Raw genomic sequence first — 27,991 nt, forward strand, 5'->3', positions numbered from 1 at the left:
CACACATCAATCCCAGATTTCTTCACCATAAACTCAAAATTATTCTTTATCGCAAATATGGATGCTTTGGTTTTCAATTCAAACTTGTTCTGAAAGAACTTGCCAAGGTGCAATTCTCCTGAAGCTTTGCTAGTTGAGGAATGATGTTGATGTGAGGCCTCTATATCTTCTTTGGTGAACATGGGAGCACTCCATGTTCTACGATCTTCACCTAAGTCCAATGGAGAACTCCATCTAAAATTATCATTGGTTCTACTTGGACCTGGACGACTACTGCTGGTCCCAGGTGTTTGCCGATCTTCTATTCTACGCTTCTCAACTACCATAACATATGAACTCTATGTTGGCAAATCTGCCCTAATATCTGGCCCACCAAGATCTGTTGCATCAGCAACAAGATCGTCATTGACATAAGGACCGTAGCCATATGGATCGTACTCTGCTGTGTCATGCAAATATGGCGGATCTCTAACAGGGATATCATCATGGACTATAACGTCTGGATTTGTCTCAGGAACAAATGTCCCAACCTCACTTTGAGTTCCTTTGAAACCATGACATGGGGGAGAAATTTTCTCTTCAAATCAAACTTCTTTATTAACGCTGGGAGAGGTCGATGCATTTCTTATACCTCCCTTCTTAACCAATGTCACACATAGAGGAATCATCTTCTCTACAGATTTCGATGCAAACCCAATGAATGCACGCACATGTCTATCATTCTTTATAACGGTAGGTTTGAAGAATTGTGATAGGCATGTGTACGGGACTTCAATTTTCAAGTCATTCACACATTTATCCACTTTAAGCTCATCGTACAGAATGTCAAGCAATTGCTCATACGTCACACCCTTCTCCAAAGGCAGGACTTGATTTCCAGCATCCCTGAAAATCCAATCCCTATTTTCTAGTTCCCAAACACCATTGAATACAAAAAATATGGAAATAGTCGAATCTGTATCAAAAAAACAAAAATTAAAACTATAACATAAAATAGCAAAAAATCGATTTATATCGAGGTCAAACTATCGAGGTCTATCGAGTACAATCGAGGTACATCGAGGCAGACTGCCCAACAAATTTCTTATGAACCCATCGAGGCATATACTACATACATTAAGTTCTATGCCTCTATCGAGGTCCATCGAGGACCATCGAGTCTCAACGAGGTACCCATTTTTCCTAAAAGTGTGAGGGTTTTATCAAGGTCCATCGAGGACCATCGAGTCTCGTCGAGGTAGTCATTTTCCCTAAATGTGTGAGGGTTTTATCAAGGTCCATCGAGACATATCGAGGTAGAAAAATAATATAAACATATGAGGGTTTTATCGAGGACCATCGAGGCAGACAAAAAATCTAGAAAAAAAAAACTAAGAAAGGAGAGAAAATTCATTCCGACATTGAAAAATTACAATAAAACATGAAGGCATACACAGATCTGTTCGAAATAGCAAAAGCAATATTGATAAACAAGTTTCCTCACTACATATAACGAATATACACTTACTCATACGATTTTTATCTGAAATCCAAAATGAAATTCTTACCTTGAAATGATTCACAACTTGTTCTTGAAATCCAAGCTCAAAAATTTGTATAGATTAAGCTGCCTTGTTTTTTTTTTTTTTTTTGTATAAGAGCTTGAAAGATAGAGAGAGAAAACGTGAGAGATAGAGATGAAGAAAGCAATTAGAGAAAAAAATATGGAAATTTATGATAAGGGTATTTTGGGAATCCAATTAATACTATAATAAAAATGTAATATTTTTTTAACTTGGTATATTTTGTTATATGATATCATTTAATGCGTTAAAAGTAAAATTTCCCTTAGCTTCTTTATGTCATTGTTCGGCACAATTTACTATAATTTCTCTACAAATAATGTCGGGTTAAATTTGGGTGGGTGGGTTGCATTCGTATGGGACAGTCGGGTTCTTTTGGCGTTCTGCAAGCCATGAAATTAATTAATGTCGCTGCTAATTTCAGGGCTAAGCCTCCATCCCCATTTGTGGCTTTATGCTCTTTCACTCACTTCTTTCAATCTTTGACTGACTCTCAAACCAAACTTAAAATGGTCTAAGAGAAGTTGAAAAGTTTGGAGTGAAGAGTTGTAGAAACATGATGGTTGGGTATTTTATGCGAAGAATGACAGCGTCATGGCAGAACAAGGCACTAAGACAGAGAAGCTCATTTACAACCATGGCCCATAATAGTATCCTCAAGGACAACCATGGCTGCCAAATTCTTATGTCCCCACCTCTTGTCTCCTTGGACTCCCCTGACGTTTGGGCTCCCAACAATGATACCTATTTCCAATTTCCATCGAATCGAAATTTCTGTAAGTAATGCCTCTCGTCCCTAATGGGATTTCTACATTCAAGTAATTTGATGGCTGTAAACCGTTGAACTTGGGTTGGAAAATTGTTTCAATGTGATGGGTTTATCATATTGCAGTTTTAGTTAGTGGCTTAATCATTCTTGTAATTTTTTGGTGCACTAATACTTCAGCAACTAGAGTTTGAATTTGGGGCTGATATGAATGAGCTCTTGTTATATGTGTGTTTTGTTTAAAATCGATGCAAGGAAAATGAAGTCAAATAATGCATTGCCTATGTTCCCTATGAATTGTTATTCAATAAAAACTTGTAAGTGTAACATTGAAGAGAGAATACTTGGAAGAATTAATTCAGTCATCAAAATTACCAAAATCTTATCATTGATTTAATATGTAATGTGTGTATGTATGGCTCCCTTTAAGTGTTTTCTCTTAAAACTTGGTTTGACTGATTCCATATCTGATCTTCATCACAGCCAATGAGCAGGCTGCTGCAGTAATTAATGGCCAGTTGATGGCAGATGAAATCAGGTCAAAAATTGCTTGTGAGGTAAGGAGGATGGAAGATTCCATTGGAAATGTTCCTGGCTTGGCTGTAATTATGGTGGGAGAAAGAAGGGACTCGCAAACATATGTTCGCAACAAGATTCTTGCTTGTGAGGAAGTAGGAATGGTGTCAACAGTAACTGCGCTCCCAAATGATTGCACAGAAGATGAATTACTAAATGCTGTGGCGAGTTTTAATGTTGATCCATCTTTTCATGGTATCCTTGTGCAGCTTCCTCTGCCTCAGGTAAGTTTCAAATCTGTGAGAATTACCCCTTGCTTTGCAGTATTTGAAATTAAAATATGTAATCTCCTTGATTGGGAGCCTTTATCTTTCTTTGTTGTTCATTTTACTTGAGGCATCTGTCATAATATTAATATTAGATTTGGTTATGATGAACTTGTTCTAACATAGATGTTGAAAAGTTATGAACATATTAGATAAAGGATTATGATGAAATACAATTTGATAAATTTCCTATAGTAAAGCTTTACTGAGATAACATGTAAACCAAGTAATAGCTGAGATTTTGATGCATGAAATATCAGAACTTGCTCGTGTTGTGTGATGACTTACAACAGAATGTCTGGGACAGCATTTGGATGTCAGAAAAATTTCAGATGTGCTGAGCCTGGAAAAAGATGTAGACGGTTTCCATCCAATCAACATAGGAAATATTGCCATGAGAGGGAGGGAGCCATTGTTCATTTCCTGTACTCCAAAGGGTTGCATCGAGCTGTTAATCAGATCTGGCATTGAAATGATGGGGAAGAAAGCTGTTGTGATAGGAAGAAGTAACATCGTTGGATTGCCTGCATCATTGCTGTTGCAGGTAATACTATTTTTTTTTAAAAAGAATATACTGATATAAATATACTCAAATTGCTCATATTCTAATATTTAAGTACATTAGTTAATATTTTTCTACAGAGACACCACGCCACAGTTAGCGTTGTCCATGCATTCACAGAAAACCCAGAACACATCACGCGTGAAGCTGACATTTTAATAACCGCCGTGGGAATGCCTAACTTGGTGCGTGGAAATTGGGTAAAGCCTGGTGCTGTTGTTATAGATGTGGGAACTAATCCAATAGAGGTATGGTAAACTTCTCATTGTTTCTTACTGTTGAAGTTGCATTGTAATTGTACCTTTTACATATGTGTTACATTCTCATCACTGACTACCGAGTTGACAACGTGCTTGGCTCAGAGTCAGCAACCAGACTTGAATTCATATCAATCTTTCAAATGTAGAAACTTTTGAATTCATGTTAATCTTCCAAATTTAGATCAGAGGATCCTTTAATTAAATTTGCAGGATGCCAGCTGCGAGTGTGGTTACCGTCTATTGGGAGATGTTTGTTATGAAGAAGCAGCAAGGGTGGCATCAGCCATTACCCCGGTTCCTGGAGGAATTGGACCTATGACCATTGCCATGCTCCTTTGTAACACCCTTGGCGCTGCAAAACGAGCTTACAACTTCATTTGATTTGGGATATTTACGCAGCAGCACATGATCCAATTTCTCACAGCATTGGCCTCAACTTTATGTTCTTAGATGATATGGCATTGCAGCCAACAATGCTTAGAAGCTGGAAGTTGTTCAAGTGGTCAGTCAGTATTAACTTGTAGGTCGTAGCCATAGAAAACGCTGGCAAGAGTTCTCAGAGTTTAAATGGTTTTAGTATTTGTTTAAAAGATCTGTATTTCGAAGGGTGCTGTAGTCAAAAGGCATTTTATTTATTTATTGGCGAGGGGGTATAAGATTGCTCGGCATAATAAGCCTTGTTAATGGAGATTTTACGTTCTAGTTAATTGAGATATAGACTTAAGAATCGACTTTGCTGATGCCAGGTTTAAATTATATACAAGTAATCCTACAAATATAGTACATTCTGAACCAACCAATTGTTGAATCTCAATGGAGCGTGGAGAACCCATAAAGGGAACCAACCTACGGTGAGAGAATAATAATACTAGTAATATTATGAATCACAAACCCAACGCAAATACATGAACATGCAACTTCACGAGAACGAATGTAATGTTAATGCTACAATTATGCCCCCTCATTCTTTAACTTGGGTTCCGGCTGGTAATGGCTCTACAACTGGAGGTATACAATCCACTTTGTAACGTAGAGCCTATTCAATCAATCAAAAAAGAGAGAGAGCTACGTTTTAAGTGACTCGAATAAACTTATCATAAAAATGTGGCAAAAAATAAAGAAAGAGGTGATAGTTAAGAAATTATTGATTTTGGAGGCTGTAAAACATTCAGAATACCTTCTTAAAAAAATTTGCATATGAGTTGTCCCAAATTAGTCTGTAGTCTCCGGCCATGCACGTGCAAAAGTTACCCTGAAGAAATGAATCCCAATGAAAATTAAGCAATTATGATTCAAAGTGTTAGCAACAACAAAATAGCCACAGGGGTAATAATATAAACTCACTTGATCAGATTCACAACGTCGATAAGGTAAAATTAGCTGTGCCACAAACAATTATCAGTTTAATTAGAGGACGTTAAAAAATAGTGAAAAATGAAAAGAATGATATGTGGAGGGAATAAAATCGAAACATCATTGAAATTAGTATGAAAGCAAGAATAAGAGACCAACTCACAGTTTTTTCACCAGACGGATTTGTGTACTCCACACTAAATCCAATATCCTGACACACATACAGCTCAATAAGTATTGTATGTAGTCTTAAATTTTACAGAAGTTGTTGCACAAGTTTCAAAATTACAAATTTCCTTCAGATGTTTTTATGGTAAGATCCCACTTCAGTTGACTAAATTCATTATGTAGTTACTAATAGAAAGTGCACACACAAACAGAAGCAACTACGAAATTTCAAGTGGAAATTGAATTCATAAATGGAGAAAAAAGGTACACCAGGATTTTGAGAGACCCGGACTCTCCCAAATTCCATACCCTCCCACAAAGCAATAAGCTCACCCCTATACACGCGTAAGTCATTTCTCAAGAAAAGCCACAGCAGCAAAAATGAAGCCTAACTCAAATCCAGAATGTAATAAACCAATAAGAATAAGGCACTTGTACAATACCCAAAAAGCCCCTGGGAGACATGAGCATGCTAATCCCCTTCTTATTACGCCATACATAAAGTACAAAGAATGGTGGGCTTATCAGTTGCCCGGCCAGTATACAATTGGAAAAGAAATAAACTAAGGGAAGGGAACTCACAGTCAGTCGTTTCATAGTTGAAAACACCAAACTAAAATTCAATGATTACTGAATGAAAAGCTTCTCAACACCCCCCAACAACAAAAATATATATATAAATAAATAAATTTAAGTGGAAAAAAAAAACAAACCTAAAACAGAACAGGGAGAAATAATTTGATAATCCTCACTCCAACCCATTCCATTCATACCTTCTATTATAATAAACTGAAAGAAAAGTCACTATCAAGAGAGGGCACCAATAAAGGTTTAGGTACAATACCACAGTTATCTTGCCCTGTACTACAGAGAAATCCCATGCGATGTATGAATTAATTGCATCTACTGACAGCAAAACCTGCAAGCGTATTAAAAAGCAAATGGTTAACACACACACATATATTTATATATGTATATTAAAAATTTGAGCACTAGAGTAGCAAATCCTAACCACTGAAAGGAATTATGATTTTTTTCCAAACCTTAACGATTCTCCATCTCTCTTAAAATCTTGTTTTCTTTTCATTGAACCATCTGAACATAAATGCTTAATAAAGATTTATGATTTCATGATGGCAGATTTCAATTGGACCTAGAAAATTATATAGAGGTTAACTAATTTCATAACACTAAATTTTCATCTTGGGATATTTCTGATTCATACAATTGCGAACATCGATAATCAACAATTGACTTGCATCCAAACAGACCTAAATTCAAGCGAACCAAAGGATGGATCAATAGTATTTAACATATTGATCCAGGAAACTACATTTAACGTAATCTAAATAGTATTTAGCCATTTTAAATGGCTATCCATTTCTAATTATAACTTATTTTGTTACAGAAACCACACTGCATAATTCTTTCAAAACAAGTATGATTATATATGGAACAGACAAGAAAGCACACAAACCAAAAAGAAAAAAATATATTGAATTAACAAAACTAATGCTTTTATTCATCTGACTATTGCTGCTCAGCATCCATCAGTTTACATTAATAGTCAGTAATAACATAATGTGAACTTTTAAAATCAATTGAGCTATGTGCTGTAGAAACAAAATGGAGACAGTTGACGACAATCTATTTCTACACTGCAGATTTTCAATGTGCTGTGGTTAAGTGTTAGAAGAATTCTGTTTATAGTGGTGTATCCCACAACACTACAAATTTATTAACTATGGAAATAGTTGGCGGTAAAGTAAGAGACAACTTCTTTCGAAGGTAGCTGTAATAGCTGTTGGTGAGTTCTATGCTTCGAATAAAAAAAAAAGAGATTATACCACTTTAATAGGGATATTTTGGTATTGAAAATAAATGTTATTAAAATTTATGTTCAAGGGTATGTTTTTGTACTGATTTGTAAAATAAATGGTAGTATTTTGGTATTTATTAAAAGAGGGGTGTAAGCCGTTACTAAAGTGAGGGTAGTGAAGTAGTATAATCCTTCAAAAAAATATAATTTTGTTTTGAAGATATGGAGGACAAAAAGAAAAGTTTATGGGATAAGATTGACACTTGGTAGTTGAATGGCTAATATAATGTGTGGAAAAAGAATTGAAATAATTTTATTTTTCTAACTAATTTGGAATATCAGATTACAAGCTTATTTATAAGCTATTCTACAACATGTACTAGAAGAGAGAATATAGGAGAGCAACCGTAGAATTAAGGAATCTAACTAAACAACTCCTTAGAATAAGGAAATACAAATTCAAACTATACACAACAAGCATATCTTAGGTTATAATAAGATATTTCCATATATTCCAACATAATGTAAAAAAAATTAAAGGAGTTTTCTTTTCTAATTTAATCATAGAATGGAAGTATCTTATGCAAACTTTATGGGCCTGTTTGGCATTGTTTTCTGTTTTTTGTTTTCAAAATTTTGTTCTCAGAAATGATAACAGAAAACTATTTTTGTAGTTTTCAAAAAATAAGAGGTGTTTGGTTAATGTTTTCTAAAAACAATTTTTTAGTTTTATTTTTTTTTAAATCTTAAATAAAAAAATTAACAAATATATTTACAAAGAGAAAAATATTTTAAAAGTTTGTAATAAATAATGAGATAAAATAATTTGAAAGAAAAAATGATGAAAAATAAGAAGTAAAGTTATGAAAAAAAATTTGAGAACAACAGAAAACAACTTTTTGTTGTTCTCAAAATTTTCTGTTTTTTGTAACTTTGTTTTTAAAAATTGTTTTCTGAAAACAATGCCAAACACCCCCACTTGTTTTCAGAAAACAGTTTTTAGCTTTTAAAAACAAAAAACAGTTTTTTAATTAAGGTGCCAAACACCCCCTATATTTCCCTTGTATTGTATTCTTTTGAGTGTTTCCACTCTACACTCTCTTTTATTATTTCTCAATCATTAATAATACAAGGTCTGTCGTTTTTTTCTTTGGTAGTAAGAAAAACGAACATATAAATATATCAATAAATTTTCAGAGTTCCTAATTACTTGGCTTACTAAGCATATTGCTTTCTGCATAAGAATTAGTCATCTTTCGTAGAATCTAGTTTACTACACTTGTTCTTGTTCACAATTTTCTTCTCGTAAAATGAGCACACTTTATTGCACTTACCATATTAAGAGAACAAACTTGTTTATAACAATAAAAAATAGTTTCGAAATATAATAAAACATTTATCTGAAGAAATTATGGCATGGACAATGGACAAGGAAATATCAACATGAGAAATCTGGAAAAATCTTATATTTACATGACAATTTATCTCACTTACATATGAATGTATACAAATACATCTTGTTGTGTTTGAGTGGGTGTGTTATACCTTCAGAGTAAAAAGATGTGACCAGCTTTTGTATTACCTGTTCTATCTTCATACTAACATAATAAAAAAAATTATCTGTCTTATTTTGGCTCAATGATTTATATTTCTCTTAAAAAGGTTTATAATTTTGTTGAGAAACATAAAATTAATAATCAAAAGAGAAAAAGTCATCGTAAAAAAAAGGAATGGGCCCTGTAATTAAAACATGCTATCAACATAAGATCACAAGTGCATTATAGACATTCATATTGGTTTAAAAAACCAATACAATCAGTTGATATGTCACCGATGTATCGGAAAAAACAGAGCTTCGATATTATTTTTAGTGAAAAAAAAATTTCTGTAAGAATATCTCTTGAGATATCGAAGAAATATCGTAAAAATGGATAAAATCATAATTTTGAATTTGTTTAGTTAATTCACTAATATTAGCGATATATAGAAGATATTTTGATTATGAAACGGAATAGATAAATATCTATATCACATATGATACGTGAATTTTGTAAGAAATATTTTATATACTTATAGATAGGCATATGATTTGAATAAGTGTTACTGCATATTTGTATAATTATTATAAATATATTATACTATATAAAGAATGTTTGAAATAATTATTGAATATAATTATTGTTTCTTTTAATTGAATATAATTATATTATCATATGATAATAATATAATTATTGTTAGATTTATAATATTTGTTAGAATAATTATTTTAATTCATATATTATTGAATATATTTATTTTTTAAATTTTTAATAAATTTTTTATATCTTTTAAAAAATATTTATACATCAGTAAATTTTCTTTATATTTCCATTGATATCAAAATTTTCTCCAATATTTCTATAAAATTAGAGTATAGATATTTTCATAAATACCCATATTTTCATCCTTGTTCACAACGCACGAGCAGGCACTATGCTGATTAGAGAAACTTAGAATGCAAAGAAGTCATTAATGATAAAATCTTAAAAATAAATTTCAAAACAAACCTCGTGCCTTTTTCCAGCTGGAACAATTATTTCTTTGTAATCATCATTTTTCCTGTTGAAAGGATGATATGAGAATGCAGAATGAATTATACAGTCATGCATAATGCATAAAACATGGAAATGTACCTTCCCTCCAATGCACCAGCTTCCTCTGCTGAGATAAAGAAGGGTGAATTTGCGAAGACCTCACTATAAGAAAAGTAGAAAAAAGACATTAATCAAAAAAGAAATTGATAGAACACACATAAGTAACAATTACCTACAAATGCTATCTATTTATGACCAGTTACAGGAGCTTCATCATAAAACTTTTCTCATGAATATGGTAGAAGATTCATTTTCTATTCAATTTGGGATTAAGCAAAACAAAACATCTAACCACCAGCAACAGGAATAGACTATCATATAAATGAAAATAATTAATTTGAACAGACATCAATCAAAATAAGAAATTGAGAGAGGAAGAGAAAAAAAATATGAATATGCATTTGCCCTCGCTCCCTTCTAGGTATTCCTGAAAGAAAAAAATAACCAAGAAGAAAACCCCGAGGTGATGGAGAAGGAAGCATCAATTAGGCAACAGAAACATTCAAAGGAATCCCTCAATCATTTTTTTTAATTCTCAAAAACAAGTTTATTCTGGTAAAGGAAGTTGTTTACCTAGTTTTTCGGAAACTACAAATAAATTGAGAAATAAGAGCTAGAAAAAAAGGCAAAGAAATGAATAAGATCACAATTTTTACGTGGATGGGGCGTTAATGAGCCTTAGTCCACGAGTGAATAGTATTGAGTTTTAGAGAGTTTAGTAATAGAGGTTTTCTGCAAATTCAGCAGCGTTTATGTGTGCATGAGAAATCGAATCCATGCTACCATGCACACACAAATGACCCTATTTATAGGTGGTCATGTGGCATAGGTCAGACTAATCCAGACCCAATAAAGATACAAGCATAAATGTGATAAGGAGAACCTGCCAATTAGAGTAATTGAAACAGAGAAATAGTGCAAAAATAGTAGCAATAGCAGCATTTCATTGAACTAACAGGAAATTCGAGAGCCTGTCTCTCCAATATAACTTTCTCAAACATTCCACACTTACATAAATGGCCCTTACTCAGTACTTATTCTAACACTGCTCAGGTACACACATGTACCCCTAGACCTTCCCTTAGGCTAAACTTACTCACATAACCACTTTCTTACACTAATTCCCTGCTGCACTAATCTCTGCTGACTTGGCAGTGGTCCTCTCACTTTTCCCTCCCTTCAAAGCATACACATAGGTCAATGGTGGCCTATCAATACCCCTGCCCAAAGACACCTTGTCCTCAAGGTGGAAGTCAAGAAATTGTTGCTGCAGCACCGGAAAATCTTCCCAAGTTGCCTCAAATTCTAGAAGATTAACCCACTTGATCAAGGCTTGCGGAGGAGTCTTGTGAGTGCCCAGACACACATCCAATACCTTCTCAGGTGTGAGGATCCATTCGAGGTCTGCTGCTAGCTCTGGAGGTAGCTCAGAGGCTTGCTATTGTGATCCCAAGGCAGCCCAAAGCAAGGAAACGTGGAACACTAGATGAGTGGTGGAATCTGGGGGCAATTGGAGACGATAGGTAGTTGTTCCAACCCGTGCCAGTACTGGAAATGGTCCAAAGAAACGGGGGGCCAGCTTCTCATTGCGACGTTTTGCCACTAACCTTTGTCGATAAGGGCGCAACTTCACATACACCAAGTCGCCCAAAGCAAATTAGACATCTCGACGCTTCTGATCAGCGTGTATCTTAATTTTTTGTTGTGCTTGTTGAAGGTTCAACTTGAGTAACTCCAACACTTCATCCTGAGCTCGCAAGTTATCTTCCACTGCTAAAACTTTGGTAGTCCCAAGCTCAAATTTAACAAATGGGGGAGGGTCCCTACCGTATACTGCCAAGAAAGGTGTCATCCCAGCCGTCGTGTGATATGAAGTGTTCCAGAATTCTGCGCAAGGCAGCCACATCACCCACTGTTTGGGTTTGGTACTCACAAAGCATCACAAGTAAGTCTTAAGGCATCTATTAACGACCTCCGTTTGTCCATCGGATTGCGGATGGCAAGTGGTACTATGTTTGAGATGGGTTCCTTGTAAACAAAATAACTCCTTCCAAAATATGCTCATAAAGACCTTGTCTCTGTCGAACACAATGGATCTTGGGATACCATGCAACCTTACTACCTCTCTAACAAACACTGTGGCAATAGGAGTTGCTGAAAATGGAGGGCGAAGTGAGATGAAGTGTAAAGATTGTATCAAATCCATTGGACAGCAGTAATCCCTCAATGAAGTCCATCGAAATGTCTTCCTAGTCTGATCCGGAATGAGTGGCTGAAGCAATCCTGCCGGTGATTGCGGTAAGTACTTATTCTGCTGACAAACGGCACACGCTGAGACATATTGTTGGACATCTCGTCTCATACCAGCCCAATACAAATCCCTTGCCAATCGCTGGAATGTCTTAAACACCCCCGAATGGCCTCCCATACTATTGCTATGATACTCCTGAAGTAGTAGTGGTATGAACAGTGAAGAAGATGGAACAACCAATCGGCCACGAAACTTAAAATACCCTTGAACCAATGAATAACCCCCTTATCCCGGCCCTGTTTAAGTTCGTGGATGATTTTTGCCAATGCTAGATCTGCCAGCACGGGTGCCTGTAAGTCCGAGACAGAAATAAGAGTCGGTGCTGAAATGGTTGTCAAAGATACCTCCTGATACACTCTAGAAAGTGCATTTGCTGCCTTGTTCTCAAGGTCATTGATAGGTAAGACCTGCCAAATTAGGATCACAGAAACAAAGAAATAGAACCAAAATGGAAGCAGAGAAATTTCATTGAACTAACAGGAATTCGAGAGCCTGTGTCTCTCCAAATACAAACTTAAATATACAATCCACACACCCAAACAGCTACTCTCCCTACTCAAATACTCTCATTGTTGTGTGCACACATGCACCCCTATACCCGCCCATAGGCTATACTAACTCACATAACAACTTTCACTACAATTAATTTCCTACAGTACCCTCTGCTGACCTGGCAGCCTCTTCATTTTTCCCTTTCTTCCTAACATAGACGTATGTCAATAGTGGTCTATCAATACCCCTGCCCAAAGATTCACCTTGTCCTCAAGGTGGAACTCAGGAAACTACTGCTGCAATATTGGAAAGTCTTCCCATGTTGCTTCAAACTCAAGAAGATTGACCCATTTGATCAAAGCCTGTGGAGGGGTCTTGTGTGTACCTAGGCACACATCTAGCACCTTCTCAGGTGTAAGTATCCATTCCATGTCTGCTGTCAGCCCCGAAGGTAACTCCAACGCCTGTTGGTGCGATCCCAAAGCGGCACGAAGGAGGGACACATGAAAAACTGGGTGAATGTTTGAATCTGGGGGTAGTTTCAGGCGATAGGCAGCTGTTCCTTCCTACTCTAGCCAACACTGGAAAAGGTCCAAAAAAACGTGGAGCTAGCTTCTCATTCTGACGTTTAGCCACGGATCGCTGTCTGTAGGGTCTCAACTTCACATAGACCAGGTCCCCAACTATAAATTGGACATCTCTTCTCCCCCGATCCGCTTGTATCTTCATCGTTTGCTATGCTCGCTGAAGATTCAGCTTGAGTAACTCCAATACCTCGTCCCTTGCTCTCAAATTGTCCTCAACTGCCGAAACCTTGGTGCTGCCATTTTCAAATCTAATCAATGGTGGTGGTTCTCTGTGATACACGGCTAGAAAGGGAGTCATTCCGGCTGAAGTATGGTACGAAGTGTTGTACCAAAATTCTGCCCAAGGCAGCCACCCTACCCACTGTTTGGGTTTTGTACTCACAAAGCAACGTAAATACATCTCAAGGCACCTATTATCAACCTCTGTTTGCCCATCAGATTGTGGATGATATGAAGTACTATGCTTGAGTTGGGTTCCTTGCAAACGAAATAACTCTTTCCAGAAAATGCTCATAAACACCTTGTCACGATCGGACACAATGGACCTTGGTATCCCATGTAATCTTACCACTTCCCTCACGAAAATTGTGGCCACTGTAGTTGCTGAAAATGAGTGACAAAGGGGTATAAAATGGCTATAGTTGGTGAGTCTATCCACCACCACAAATATGGTATCGAAGCCATTGGATACGGGTAAGCCCTCAATAAAGTCCATTGATATATCCTCCCAAATTTGTTCGGGAATGGATAATGGCTGCAGTAAACCAGCTAGGGATTGGGCCAAATATTTGCTTTGTTGGCAGGTGGCACACTCCGCAACAAACTTTTGCACATCCTTCCTCATACCTGCCCAATATAGATCCCTCGCCAACCGCTGAAATGTCTTGAATACCCCACAATGTCCTCTCCTCCTATGTTGTTGCCATGGTACTCTTGAAGTAACATAAGAATGAATGGCGATGAAGATGGGATAACCAGTCTCCCTCGAAACTTCAAGCAACCCTGTACTAAAGAATAGCCTCCTATATCCCGACCAAGACTGATTTCTTGGACGATTTTTGCCAATGCCGAATCTGTCTAGACATGTGATTGCAAGTCTGGAATGGAAATGAGTGACAGTACGGATATGGCAGTTAAGGACACCTCCTGATGGAGCCTAGAGAGGGCATTAGCTGCTTTATTTTCTACACCCGGCTTATACACAATGTCAAAATCATAACCCAGCAACTTAGTTAGCCATTTTTAATGCTCGGGAGCCACTAATCTTTGTTCCAACAAGTATTTTAGACTTTGTTGGTCTGTGCGAACCAAGAACTTGCGACCCAACAAATAAGGACGCCACTTCTATATTGCTAATACAATTGCCATCAGTTCTCGTTCATAGACTAACTTAGTTCGAGCTCGCGAAGATAAGACTTTACTGTAAAACGCTATGGGTCGCTGATTTTGCATAAGGACTGCTCCTAATCCATTGCCTGAGGCATCTGCTTCTAGTATAAAGGGAATAGAGAAGTCAGGCAAAGCTAATATCGGCACTGTGCACATAGCTTCCTCAAACGAATAAAGGCTGCTTGTGCTTCTTCTGACCAACCAAAAGCATCCTTCTTCAGTTGATCAGTTAATGGTCCCGCAATCTGTCCATAACCTCGTACAAACTTTCAATAATACCCCGTGAGTCCCAAAAATCCCCTCAAATCACGTATTGTCTTGGGAATAGGCCATTCGGCCATAACAGCCAGCTTGCTAGGGTCCGCTGAAACTCCTTTTGAAATGATGTGACCCAAATATTCAAGCCTGTCCCGAGCAAATAGACACTTTTTGCAGTTTGCATAAAGTTGGTGCTGATGTAATCGATCTAGAACCAGCCCCAAATGATGCTCATGATCCTCAAGAGTGGAGCTATATACTAAAATGTCATCAAAGAAAACCAGTACAAATTTTCACAAAAAATCACGGAATACCTCGTTCATCAATGCTTGAAAAGTGGCGGGGGCGTTGGCAAGGCCAAACGGCATAACGAGAAACTCATAATGGCCTTCATGTGTGCGAAATGTCGTCTTCTCCACATCCTTGGCACAAACTCGAATCTGGTGATAACCAGATTTCAAATCCAACTTGGAGAATACTTTGGCACCATGTAACTCATCCAATAGCTCGTCAATGACCGGTATCAGAAACTTATCAGCCACTGTCGCTCTATTCAAAGCTCTGTAGTCTACACAAAATTGTCAACTTCCATCTTTCTTCTTCACTAGTAGTACTGGACTTGAGAAGGGACTCGTGCGAGGCCTAACATTTCCAGCTTGCAACATATCAGCCATCAACCTCTCAATTTCACCTTTTTGAGCTTGGGCATAGCGATAAGGTCGCACACTAATAAGTCCCATTCCTTCCTTCAACGAAATGGCGTGCTCTCTTGCTCGTGGTGGTGGCAGCCCTTGTGGCATGTGAAAAACAGCTTCAAACCTGTCCAAAATTGTGACCACTATTGGCGGTACTGGGCTACGTTTGGGTTCCTCCTCAACTGTGACAGCCCCAAATTCCACCCAAAAACCCTCACCCTCCTGCTGCACAGTATGTATCAATGCTTTGAGAGAAATCTGAGATTTACAAAGGCTGCAGTCTCCTTGCAAAGTGATCCAAGATCCTCCTACTTCGAACTTCATAACCATCGTTTTCTAGTTAACTTGCATGTTCCCGAGAATTTCTAACCACTTGATTCCCAAAATCACATCCGTCCCTCCCAACTCCAATGGTAGGAAGTCACTCACAACCCGAAGAGTTCCCAAATCTAATTCCACAGAGCTACAAATACCATTTGTACGCACCTTTCCTCCCGTTCCTAACAATACTCCATAGCACAATGTTGTGGTCGGAATCTTGGCTGCCTTAACCACTTCCACTGAAATAAAATTGTGTTGCTCCACTATCTATGAGGACAGTCACAGGTTGTTGCCCAATCTTGCCTGCTAACTCATTGTGTTGGCTGAGGTAATTCCCACTAGTGAGTTAAAGGATAAAGTAGCTACTGTCTCCTCACTCACCATTTCTTCAATCGAAACTGGTGTCTGAGGTGGGGATTCCATGTGTGGACTGCCTTCTTCCTCATCCAATATCAACATCATTTGTAAAGCCTTTTGTTCGCATTCATGCCCCCTATGTCATTTTTTTTTCACACTTGAAGCACACCCCTCTAGCTTTCCGATCTTGGTATTCTGCCTCTATGATTCGCCGGACTTGTTGTCCCTTCCCTGCCATGGTCGTGTTGGTTGTCGTCGGAAACGGAGCCTGAGAAGATGATGAGGATGTCGAACTGTAAGTGGACGGCGGCTTGGGTGTCCATGCTGATATGGAAGAACGTGAAGGAAAAATCAGGTTGAGAATAGGCTTGGTAGTGGTTGTCCGATTACTAGGGATTGGGCCGCCCAACATTTGGTGCTCCTCTTCAATCTGTTGGGTCAGATCCATTACTTGGACTAGGCCCATGGGTTTCAAAATGTGGATAGCACTCTTAATTTCTTCATTGAGCCCTTTAACAAAAGTCCCTTCTAAAATATGCTCCGGGGTGTCGGGTACCCGAGAAGCTAACGCCTCCCATTTGAGCCTGTACTCTTTCACCGTCGACTCTTGTTTGACTGATAAAAATTCTTCGGACAGAGACCCCACTGGCTGAGCACGGAACCACGAGAGAAGAAGAGCTTTAAGAGTCGCCCATGATGTAATCCTTCGTCGTTGGTTCTCCCACTGAAACCAAGTTAATGCATCTCCTTCCAATCCGATGATAGTCGTCTCGAGCATTTGTGCTTCAGTCATTTTGGACAGCAAGAAATATCGTTCTACTCTAAAACCCAACCTTCAGGATTCTCCCCAGAAAACAACGGTAACTCCATCCTTGGAGGGCGATAATCCCATCCCAACCACGGACCAGTGAACATCGGGTCGACTGGCATTATTGGCGGTGCAGGTGCCAATGGAACTTCCTGCGATCCTGACGGTGGGTGTCCCGTCGTTGTTTCACCGTCAACAGCTCAGTGAGCTTGGTCGGCGCTGACTGCTGATAACATCTCTTGGAGCCGACTGGTTCAGCTGTGCAACAATTAATTGGAGAGCCTTCTCCATCGCAGGCATACAAGCCATCCCTTCTTTCAGTGAGCCCAGATCTTCTTTCATTGCTGCCATCTCTGCTTGAACCTCTTGCTGAAGATCTGAGAATTTCCCTTCCAAAGCGTCCACAATTGATAGGTAAGACCTACCAAATTAGGATCACAGAAACCAAGAGATAAAACCAAAATGGAAGCAATTGAGAAATTTCATTGAACTAACAGGAATTCGAGAGCCTGTGTCTCTCCACCAAATACAAACTTAGATATACAATCCACACATCCAAACAGCTACTCTCCCTACTCAAATACTCTCACTGTTGTGTGCACACATGCACCCGTATACCCGCCCATAGGCTATACTAACTCACATAACAACTTTCACTACAATTAATTTCCTACAGTACCCTCTGCTGACCAGGCAGCCTCTTCATTCTTCCCTTTCTTCCTAGCATAGACGTATGTCAATAGTAGTCTATCAGTCAGTACTATAAACAATATCGAAGTCGTATCCCAACAACTTAGCCATTTTTGGGGTTCAGAGGCCACCAATCTCTGCACCAGCAAGTATTTGAGACTCCGTTGGTTTGCACGGACTAAAAATTTGCGACCCAAAAATAAAGGTGCCATTTCTGTACTGCTAGCACAATAGCCATCAACTCGCGCTCATAAACTGACTTGGTGAAAGCTCTAGACGATAGGACCTAACTATAGAAGGCAATGGGTCGCTAATTTTGCATCAACAAGTCCCTAACCCGCTGCACGACGCATTTGATCCAAAACAAATGAAATAGAGAAGTTAGGTAATGCTAGAACAGGTACTGAACGCATTGCTTCCTTTAAACGAACAAAAGCGACCTGTGCTTCTTCTGATCATCCAAAAGCATCTTTCTTTAACTAATCAGTTAAGGTTCGAGCAATCTGTCCATAGCCCTTCACAAACTTGCGATAATAGTCAGTGAGACCCAAAAATCCCCACAAGTCTCGCAATGTCTTAGGAATAGGCCACTCAGCCACGGCAGTTATCTTACTTGGGTCGGCAGAAACACTCTCTGCTGAAATGATGTGGCCCAAGTACTCTAACTAGATTTGAGCACCCAAACATTTCTTGCGATTAGCATAGAATTTGTGTTGACATAATAGGTTAAGGACCATCTCTAAATGTTGCTCGTGATCCTCCAAAGTAGCACTATACACCAAAATGTCATCAAAGAAAACTAAGACAAACTTTCGCAAAAAATCACATAATACCTCATTCATTAGTGCTTGAAAGGTGGCAGGGTGTTTGTATGACCAAACAGCATAACTAAGAATTCATAGTGTCCCTCATGTGTTCTTAAAGCTGTCTTCTCCACATCCTTGGCAGCAACCTGAATTTAATGGTATCCCGATTTGAGGTCCAACTTACAGAACACCTAACTCATCTAACAGCTCATCGATGACTGGAATAGGAAATTTATCAGCCACCGTAGCCCGATTCAAAGCTCTATAATCCACACAAAATCGCCAACTCTCGTCTTTTTTCTTCACCAAGAGTATCGGGCTAGAGAAAGGGCTTGTGCGGTTGGACGATACCGACCTTCAACATCTCAGCCATCAATCTCTCTATCTCATCCTTCTGAGCTTGTGCATAACAATACGGGCGAACACTAATTGGTCCCATCCCCTCCTTCAAGCATATGGTATGCTCTCTTGCCCTTAAAGGTGGTAACCCCTGCGGCATAGCAAATTTTGGGTTTCTCTTCCACAAGAAAAGACCCAAATTCCACCCAAGATCCTTCGCCCTCTTGCTGCATTGTATGAATCATGGCTTTGAGAGAGATTTGAGACTTACAAAGGCTGGGGTCCCCTTGCAAAGTGATCTGAGAACCCCCAACTTCAAACTACATCACCATCGTCCGCCAAATAACTTGCATATTGCCCAATGTTTCTAGCCATTTGATTCCCAAAATCACATTCGCGCATCCCAATTCGAACGGAAGGAAATCAGCAACGACCCTAAGAGTCCCCAAGTCAAGCTCCACCGAACTACAAATCCCATCAGTGCAAACTTTGCCTCAGTACCCAACAACACTCCATAGCAAGATGTGGCTGTGATGGGAATGCTAGCTGCCTTTACCACATCCCCTAAAATGAAATTATGTGTCGCCCCACTGTCGATGAGCACTGTCACCGAGTGTTGCCCAATTTATCTTGCCAATTTCATCGTGTTGGCTGAGGTGATTCCTACTAAGGAATCCAGTGATAAAGTTGCCAAGGTTTCATCAGTCGTCATATCTTCCAAAGGTTCCGGGGTTAGAGGTGGTGATTCCATGGATGGACTGCCCTCTTCCTCATCCATCACTAACATCATTTGCAAAGCTTTTTGCTCACATCCGTGATGTGTCGTACTTGTGAGCTCTTCATGGTGGCTGTTGTAACATCCGGTGCCAATGTTGAAGTTGATGCTATAGAAGAGTTCGAACTGAAGGTTGATGGCGGTTTGGGAGTCCAAACTGAGATGGAAGAACGATGTGGTGTAATCGAACTTACAGTGGTGCGGGCTGTAGATGGCCGAGTAGTTGGGTTCGATCCACCTAAGTGGCCCTCCTCAATCCGTTGGGCCAGATCCATTACTTGGGCCAAGCCCGTGGGCTTCAAAATATGAATTGCACTCTTAATTTCTTCCTACAAACCCTTAACAAAGTTGCCTTCCAAGATGCGTTCTGGGGTATCGAGTATCCGAGAAGCCAACGCCTCCCATTTCAGTCGGTATTCCTTCACTATCGATTCTTGCTTCACTGACAAAAATTCCTCCGACATGGAATCGATTGGCTGAGCTCGAAACCGGCCTAGGAGCAGAGTTTTTAAGGTTGCCCAAGATGTAATTGGTCTTTGTTGGTTTTCCCACTGAAACCATGTTAACGCGTCCCCTTCCAAACTGATAATTGTTGTCTCGAGCATGTGAGACTCTGTCATCTTCGAGAGTAGGAAATATCGCTCTGCTATATATATCCACCCCTCTGGATTCTCGCCGAAAAATAGGGGCAGTTCCATTCGTGGTGGACGGTTGTCCCTGCCAAAACAGGGATTCGAGAACAACTGGCCAGACTGCGCTAGAGGGGAACTGTGAGACGTTGGCCCTCCTGAAAGCCCGATGGTCGTCCGCACATCACAATGTCGTCGTCGACCGCCCGCCGAGCCTGATCAGCGCTAATGGCTGAAGAGTCGCCCACGTCCTTGTGGGTCGGTTGATTAACCTGTACCACGATTAGCTGCAAGGCCTTCTCCATAGCAGGTGTTCGTGCCATACCCTCCTTCAAAGACCCTACATATGACTTCATTGTAGCCATTTTCGTCTAGATCTCCTGCTGAAACTCCAAAAACTTGCCTTCCAAAACCTCCACTACCGCCTCAAACTTCTTTGCCATGGAGGATTGTGTCTCTGATACCAATTAATAGGGAGAACCTACCAATTAGAGTAATTGAAACAGAGAAATAGAGCAGAAATAGAAGCAATAGTAGCCTTTTATTGAACAAACAGGAAATTCGAGAGCCTGTGTCTCTCCAATACAACTTACTCAAACATTCCACACTTACATAAATGGCCCTTAGTCAATACTTATTCTAATACTGCTCAGATACACACATGTACCCCTAGACCTTCCCTTAGGCTAAACTTACTCACATAACCACTTTCTTACACTAATTCCCTGTTGACTTGGCAGTGGTCCTCTCACTTTTCCCTCCCTTCTGAGCATACACAGGTCAACGGTGGCATATTAAAATGCTCTTTAATGGAGCTATAATACAAGTGTGTTACATGATTACAGATGGTTTAGTCTAGGCCCACTAGGCCGGCTTAAGGATGGTAGAGCCTTACAGCTGCCCATTGTACATTGATACGGACAGATGAGCGTGAGCCCTCAGGGGGACTCGGGGGACAGGATCTGCTAGAGTTGTGGCAGAATCGATCCCTAGGAACATTGTACGTTCCGTGCGTACCCTCTTTGCGGGTTAGTTGAGGAAACCAACTGCCAGATTTCTCGGGAACACGTCAACTACATGAAGAACTGGTCTTGTTCTACACGGACGTATGGTCCAGGTTCATTTACCAAGTTTCAGGTTCATTTACAAAAGACCCGAGTTCATTTACCAAGGTGGACATCAGTTAGCAGCGACGGATCGAAGGACATATCCTGATAGCAAGTCGAAATGTTGAGGATGGACTACAAAACTTCATCCGGATCCCTCATGATGGGATCTGTCTCCTGGAATGGACCGTCCACCACCACAATCTAAATCCCGGAGGATGGAGATTGGGTGCGCTCGTGAAGTTGGCTCGGGTCTACATCTCATGCCCGGACGCCTTACTATGCTTGTGCTATTAGCTACTTATTGGGCTTAGCATGGTTCGAGCCTATAGGGTTTGGTTGCCCATTGTTTGCTGGGTCCCAGTTGGGCCCAGGCCTCTCTTGAGAGCCCATGAAGCCTGTTTGACCATGTCACGTGTTTAAGGTAGAAAATATGGGCAACTGAAGTAAAATGCATTTGAGGAGGAATAGAATGAATGTCACCAAGTTATTTCAGCCAAAATTATAGATTTTAATGAAATTAATGTCATCACACAGCATCGTCAGACGCAGACAAATTTATAGGTAACTAGGTTTTGTAATTATTTATTTGTTATAAGAAACAAAACAAATTATTTATTTCATCAATTATTAGGATTTATCGTACTATGAATTTCAGAGATAAAGTTTTGAATTCCTATATGAAGTTTCTAAGTTGATATAGGACTTTTATTTATCTATGCTTATGCTCTTGATGTTAATTGTTTTATTTATATAGAACTACAAATTATTCGAATTTCCTACCACTCTAAATCTTCTTTCTTCCGTCTTTTCTACCAATTCTTCTCTCTAATCCTCTTTTATATTCTCTTTCCTCACCATGTCCTACATCACTAAACTGCTAGACGAAACATAAAAACAAGAAATACATAGTTTCCAGAATCAAATATAACTCATGCTAAATATATATATATATGATTTTTTTTAATAAAAAAACAAAAAAGATTAGTTGGTGGTATTTTGCACTGAGTGCAAGACTAACTTTTTTTTAAAAAATAAAAAAAAAAGAATCATGTTAAAACATAACAAAGTTATGAAGATTCTAACTCACCAATAAAGCAATGTACTTAATGAATACATAAAAAGGAACAATACCTAATAAATGTGATGAACCTTGCGAACTCAGTAGTGTAGACATCAACTGCCAGTTCCAAGACAGCAACATTTTCCCTCTTTCTGACCAATTTAAAACAGAGAAGCATAAACCCATCAAAAAAGAAAACAATGAACCAAAATAAAAATAAAAACTCACTGCCTCAGGAGGAAAGAGCAATAAAAATCAATCAGCATTGAAAAGTTCATATCAGCATCCAAGTAAATAATAAAATGAAACAAATCTTACAACTTTCCAGGCTCAAACCGGCCCCAAGCCAATGAAAGAAAGAGCCGAATAAAAAGCACCATTGCTGTAAGCTTATATAGAGGCAGTCCATAACGATGTCTTTGCTCTTCCATCGGACTATAAGAAATAATAAGCTTCCAAATTAACCACTATTGAACAACATCAAACTGATTTCCTGAACTTGTATTTCTTATTTACTAATAGAAAATCCATATCTTATGAAGTACACACATTCACACACACATATATAGATACATAATGTCTTAAATAGAAAAGAACAACAAAATATGATAAAATAGCGGAGAGGATACACAATATCCTTAAAACGCACCCATCATCATCATTTATTTGACGGGTAAAATCTAGTAAAACCTGCATTGAAAAAATGAAATCAACATATTTACTAAAAATATCACTAATTTTAAAACAAGAAATAGAAATAAACAGCAATTTGTACAAAGCATCCAAGGGAGTCGAGTAAGACATTACTAAAACTGAACCCAACAACTATATGAATATGAGAACTCATGCTGAACTATGATAAAGTAGTAAAAAGCTTTTATCGAACACTGTAGAAATGAAAACTAGTAAATGTAATGTCCAAGGAATTGCATGACTGGTAGCATGTAAACCGCGTAAGAGAACGAACATGCAAAAATGGTACATGAACAATACCTGTGGAACCCCAACCAAATACTTCACAAGGGTTTTGTAAACACCTGTAGCTGAACCAAGCTGAGCTAACTGTTTCCTCCTGGGAGAGTAATGAAAGATATTAATTGAAATTTCTGTTCATAGCTGGACAAATATGGTGATCTAGAATGCATAATATGATTTTTAATAGTTTTGAGTCATTAGTATTCTTTATTATTTATGTTATTACTTATTAGGAGTTTAATTTGTTTAGGAACCTTGTGAGACTATGATTTATATAAATAATTAGGTTGTCACCAATTAAATTACATGCAAGTATTTACAGATTTTTTAGTTCTCTAAACTCAGGAGTATAACCTTCTGCATCTTTGTCTTTTGTTACTTTAATTTAATTGGTATCCAAGCAAGGTTGAATATGAATCTAATTTCAATAATCAGAGAAGTAAACCAACCAAGGGGGACATCACACTGCAAGGTATGATTTTGGGCTTCTCCCACTGACTTATCCAACTACCAATTATGAGGTAAGAGGGGTTTATTCCAGACCCTTGCAACAGGAAGCTGGAGATTTATCTCCGAGAGACACCATCATGATAGTAGAAGTGAAGGAAAGGATCGTTCATAATATGACCACAATCATGATAATAGAAGTGGTGGACAATTGGTCACGATTATGATTTCAAATATGAAATTTCAAGTTTCATAGGCGTTTGCTATTGAAATTTTCTTAGATTGGACTTACGAAGTAGATTACTTTCTTGGAGTTGTAGAGATTTATCGAAGACAAGCTAAATTGGTGGTACAAATTTGAAGAACATGCTGCAATGTGGTGGAAGCAACTCAATTTGTCCAAGAAAAGCCAAGGCAGAATAGCAATACGCACTTGGGCAAAGATGAAAAGGTTAGCAAAGGCTCAATTGTTGCCATCATAATAGGATGGTAGACAGCACTATTAAAATTAAAGTTACAGATAAAGTCACCAGCAATTAAAAATACAACCAGAAATTTCACATTATGGTGTTCAAAAAAGAGTATATTAGAAGAGATGAGTTGCAATTGAGCAAGCTTGCCATCTTCAAAGTGTTGTTCAACATAAAAGTGAATGAAGATATAAAAGTGAATGAAGATGTAGAAGGCACTTAAGCTAGTTCAAATAATTAGCTTTACTTCTCTTTCAATGACCACACTGAGTTTTGACTTGATTTCTAAAAGAGATATCTTTATTGAAGTTCATAGTGATGAGAAATTTTTTGACATCAAAGAAATCAAAATGGTGTAATAAAAGCTCAAGGTTACAAAGGCTCCAAGTAAGCTTAATTGCAAATGAAAGGAAATGACATTTACTATTTTCTTCAACAGCCAACTTGAGAACGAACTTCTTAAGGACTCTGAGTAAGACTGTGATTAATCAGTCTATAAATAATCCTCTAGGCTCGTGATTTAAGGTAGGTTTTCATTATTAAATTACGTGCAAGTATTTTCAAATTTATTAGTTCTCTAAACTCCTAGAACAAATATAAACTTCTACTTCTTTTTCTTCTGATGCTCATATGTTATAATGAACACCAAGCATCTCTTACCTCTCCATTTGTTGGTTCCAGAGAAGAGCATATCGATCATGTATACTTCCTCCAGAATTAATTAAAGCATCAACCACGGCTTGTTTATTCCTCTCAGAACGTTCTCTTTGTTGTCTGATAAGCTTTCCTCGAAAATCTTGAGGCATGTATGTCATAACTGCAAAAAAATTCAAGATACAAATATCAAATTATTAATATATAATATTACCACATGCTACTATAAATCCCAAGAATCAAAACAAGCAAATACAGGCAGTTCAACAACTGCATATTTATACTGATTGATTAGAATTAAAAGTAACATTATTTTTGGTCAAGAAAAGCAGCAATGTACAGATCCAACTAATCATCACATTTGAATACTTTCAAAGTCCTTACGCAAATTGTTGTTGGTGTGCTTCATAGTTATTGAAATTACAATTTTTGTTAAAAACTGTGTTTGCATTAAGTAGTCCATTCTGGGTTTAGCCCGACTAATCCCATAGGGCCCTGGCAGTTCAACTGGGAGGGCCCCAAGATTTTGAGTCTAGGGGGATTCGAACCCTGGAACAGTGCGCCTACCCACACATTCCAGCATTCGCCTTTACTGCTAGACCAACCCAAAAAAAATAAATAGTCCATTCCACTCAACATGATTTGTTTGTTGTCAACTAGTTTTTGCACATATGAAAGAACATAAATTTCACTAATTATATCAACAAGAAATAAATTAAATATATTATTTATACAAAAGGAGAAAATTCAGTTTGAAAGAATAGCTTGATATTTATGCTGACATAGAAAATTCTAGTAATAAAGTTTTATGACCTTTCAATTTCAACAAAACATCTGCAAGAATCATCAAAATGTGCTTCTCTTGATGTAAAAGCTTTTATGGTTATTTTGCTGCCCCAAATACAAATCTAATCAATTAGCTAGCCAAAGGAAACCATCAGTAATTGTAAAATTCTACCCAATATTCACAAAATTACAATAGTCATGCCTTAACTATGTTTCTTTACATTTTCATTCCCATCAACATCTAAAGAAAATGCATAAAACACTAAGGCTTTGCTTGACTCTTAATAAAAAAAAATTGTGATAGAAAAGAGTAAATTAAAGATAGAAGAGAATATTTCCTCATTTTGAATATATATTTACATATATAAGTTATAAATTTTATAAAATTACACCAAATTAAATCTCATTTTATGTTTGAATCCAAACTATGAAATCCTTTGGAATTCACTGTTTTTGACATAAAGGAAATATGCATGAGCAGAAGAGCTTGCAAAAAGCTGCATAAAGTGAGAAAACAAGGAATATAGTGTCATTATCCCACGGGTTCATATACAATTTTAGAAAATACCACAGTTAGTACCCAGGATATCTAGAAATTAAAAGTGAGTGAAATATCAAACTACCAAATAATATGTGAAATATTTAATTTCAAAAAAAAATAGAAGATTATAAATTTCAGGTTAATGAAATGCAAACATTAATTAGCATGCCTATAAAATCAACCTGTATTGAACACGCGTTCAGAATTTGTAGCTTGGAATGTTTCTAGAGCTTTTAAAGTGCTCTGAAATTTATCTTTGATCTGCCCCAAAATAACAGCAAGTTCAGCATCATCAGGCGTCGACTGCTGTTGGAGCTGCATTCAGTCATGAAAAAATCCATGGTTAAGATTAATGTAAAACAACCATAAGACCCACACAAGTAGACATCATAACACCACTTCACGTAGTTTTGACAGCAAGATTTTATCTTATTTTTACCGTGGGAGGCCAATGGCATTTATCAAGTAAGAAGAGAATCTCTTCAATATGCTCTCGATTCTTCCACATGTTTTCATCGATTTTATGGGGTGGAGGAGAGTCAGCTTCATGTAACAATAAGCTTTCACCTAAAAAAATGAGAATAATTATACAAAACAAGAAAAGCCCAGATAAACAATAAACGAATTTTTTTTTTTTTTAAAAAAAAGGCCATTTAAGCATGAGTTTGAGATACTTGGTACCTTAAAAGCATCACATTTGGGAACATACAGTACAATGCAATCATTGAATAGATTGCTTCCTAAGTTGCATTAAAAGCTAAAAATCATGATAGTAGTATCACAACAAAGTGTTTCAAGACAATTATCATTAGCAAAGGATTTAAATGTAAAGACTTTCTAATCTGTAATGGGAGAGAGGTTAAGAAAACAGAAAAATAACCGTGCTCTATAGAGAAAGAACCAAAATTGTATTGCCCTAATAACCAACCTTAGACATGGATCATCAAAATACCCTGAAAATCTGTAACACAAATTTTGAAAAATACCTTGAGAGGGGGGAAGGTCAAGGAGTAAATCGTTAGCCATGGAGCGAATTTGAGAGGAGAGTCGAGAGACGTCATCGGATAAAGGGGCAAATGGGTATTTGTCGTAGTAAGAAGAAAGGAAAGTCCTCGTTATAGGTACAAGACCCTCCGTCGACGCCATTTTTGTTCACTTTTTTTGTTTTGGTTGGGGGATCCAATACAAAGTTTGTTGTAGTTGTTGGTGGGTTGGTGTCTGTCAGAAACGAGAATGAGAACTACGAAACCGGAGAAGAAGAAAGTAAAGTCCACGGCAGCGTGCTCTTTCGCGTCTTTGCCTTCAGGTCCACTTTAGGAGGCCCCACACCGCTATTCATTTCACCAACAGAATCAATGAGGATTAAATATTAATTTTTAATATTTATTACATCCTTCTATTTTAACTAACTATTAATTTTTATTTGTTAAAAAATACTACGAGAGTAAGCAAATCAGAGGGGTGATAAAGTGGCGTAATTTCTTAAAAATATTTAAATTATTGAGTGATTAAAATTATCAACTGAGT

At 37.8% G+C, this 27,991-nt stretch overlaps 2 protein-coding genes across 2 annotated transcripts; one reads left to right on the forward strand and one right to left on the reverse strand.

Moving 5' to 3' along the window:
- The first annotated feature begins 1,905 nt into the window (after positions 1-1,905).
- LOC133777421 (bifunctional protein FolD 1, mitochondrial) lies at positions 1,906-4,732 on the forward strand. Its single transcript, XM_062216990.1, has 5 exons — positions 1,906-2,338; positions 2,812-3,128; positions 3,478-3,714; positions 3,813-3,980; positions 4,203-4,732. Exons 1-5 carry the CDS (start codon positions 2,119-2,121, stop codon positions 4,371-4,373), a joined length of 1,113 nt encoding a protein of 370 aa, XP_062072974.1. The 5' UTR covers positions 1,906-2,118; the 3' UTR covers positions 4,374-4,732.
- On the reverse strand, positions 4,713-27,793 carry LOC133777420 (uncharacterized). Its single transcript, XM_062216989.1, has 15 exons — positions 27,451-27,793; positions 26,904-27,031; positions 26,647-26,779; positions 25,144-25,300; positions 23,585-23,663; positions 23,241-23,281; positions 22,910-23,026; positions 22,663-22,743; positions 10,005-10,067; positions 9,879-9,930; positions 6,358-6,432; positions 5,509-5,556; positions 5,337-5,372; positions 5,170-5,244; positions 4,713-5,028 (listed from the first exon to the last, which is right to left on the reverse strand). Exons 1-15 carry the CDS (start codon positions 27,608-27,610, stop codon positions 4,954-4,956), a joined length of 1,320 nt encoding a protein of 439 aa, XP_062072973.1. The 5' UTR covers positions 27,611-27,793; the 3' UTR covers positions 4,713-4,953.
- Positions 27,794-27,991: the final 198 nt, after the last annotated feature.

Source organism: Humulus lupulus, chromosome 5, assembly GCF_963169125.1.
Source record: "Humulus lupulus chromosome 5, drHumLupu1.1, whole genome shotgun sequence".
NCBI classification, from domain to species: Eukaryota; Viridiplantae; Streptophyta; class Magnoliopsida; order Rosales; family Cannabaceae; genus Humulus; species Humulus lupulus.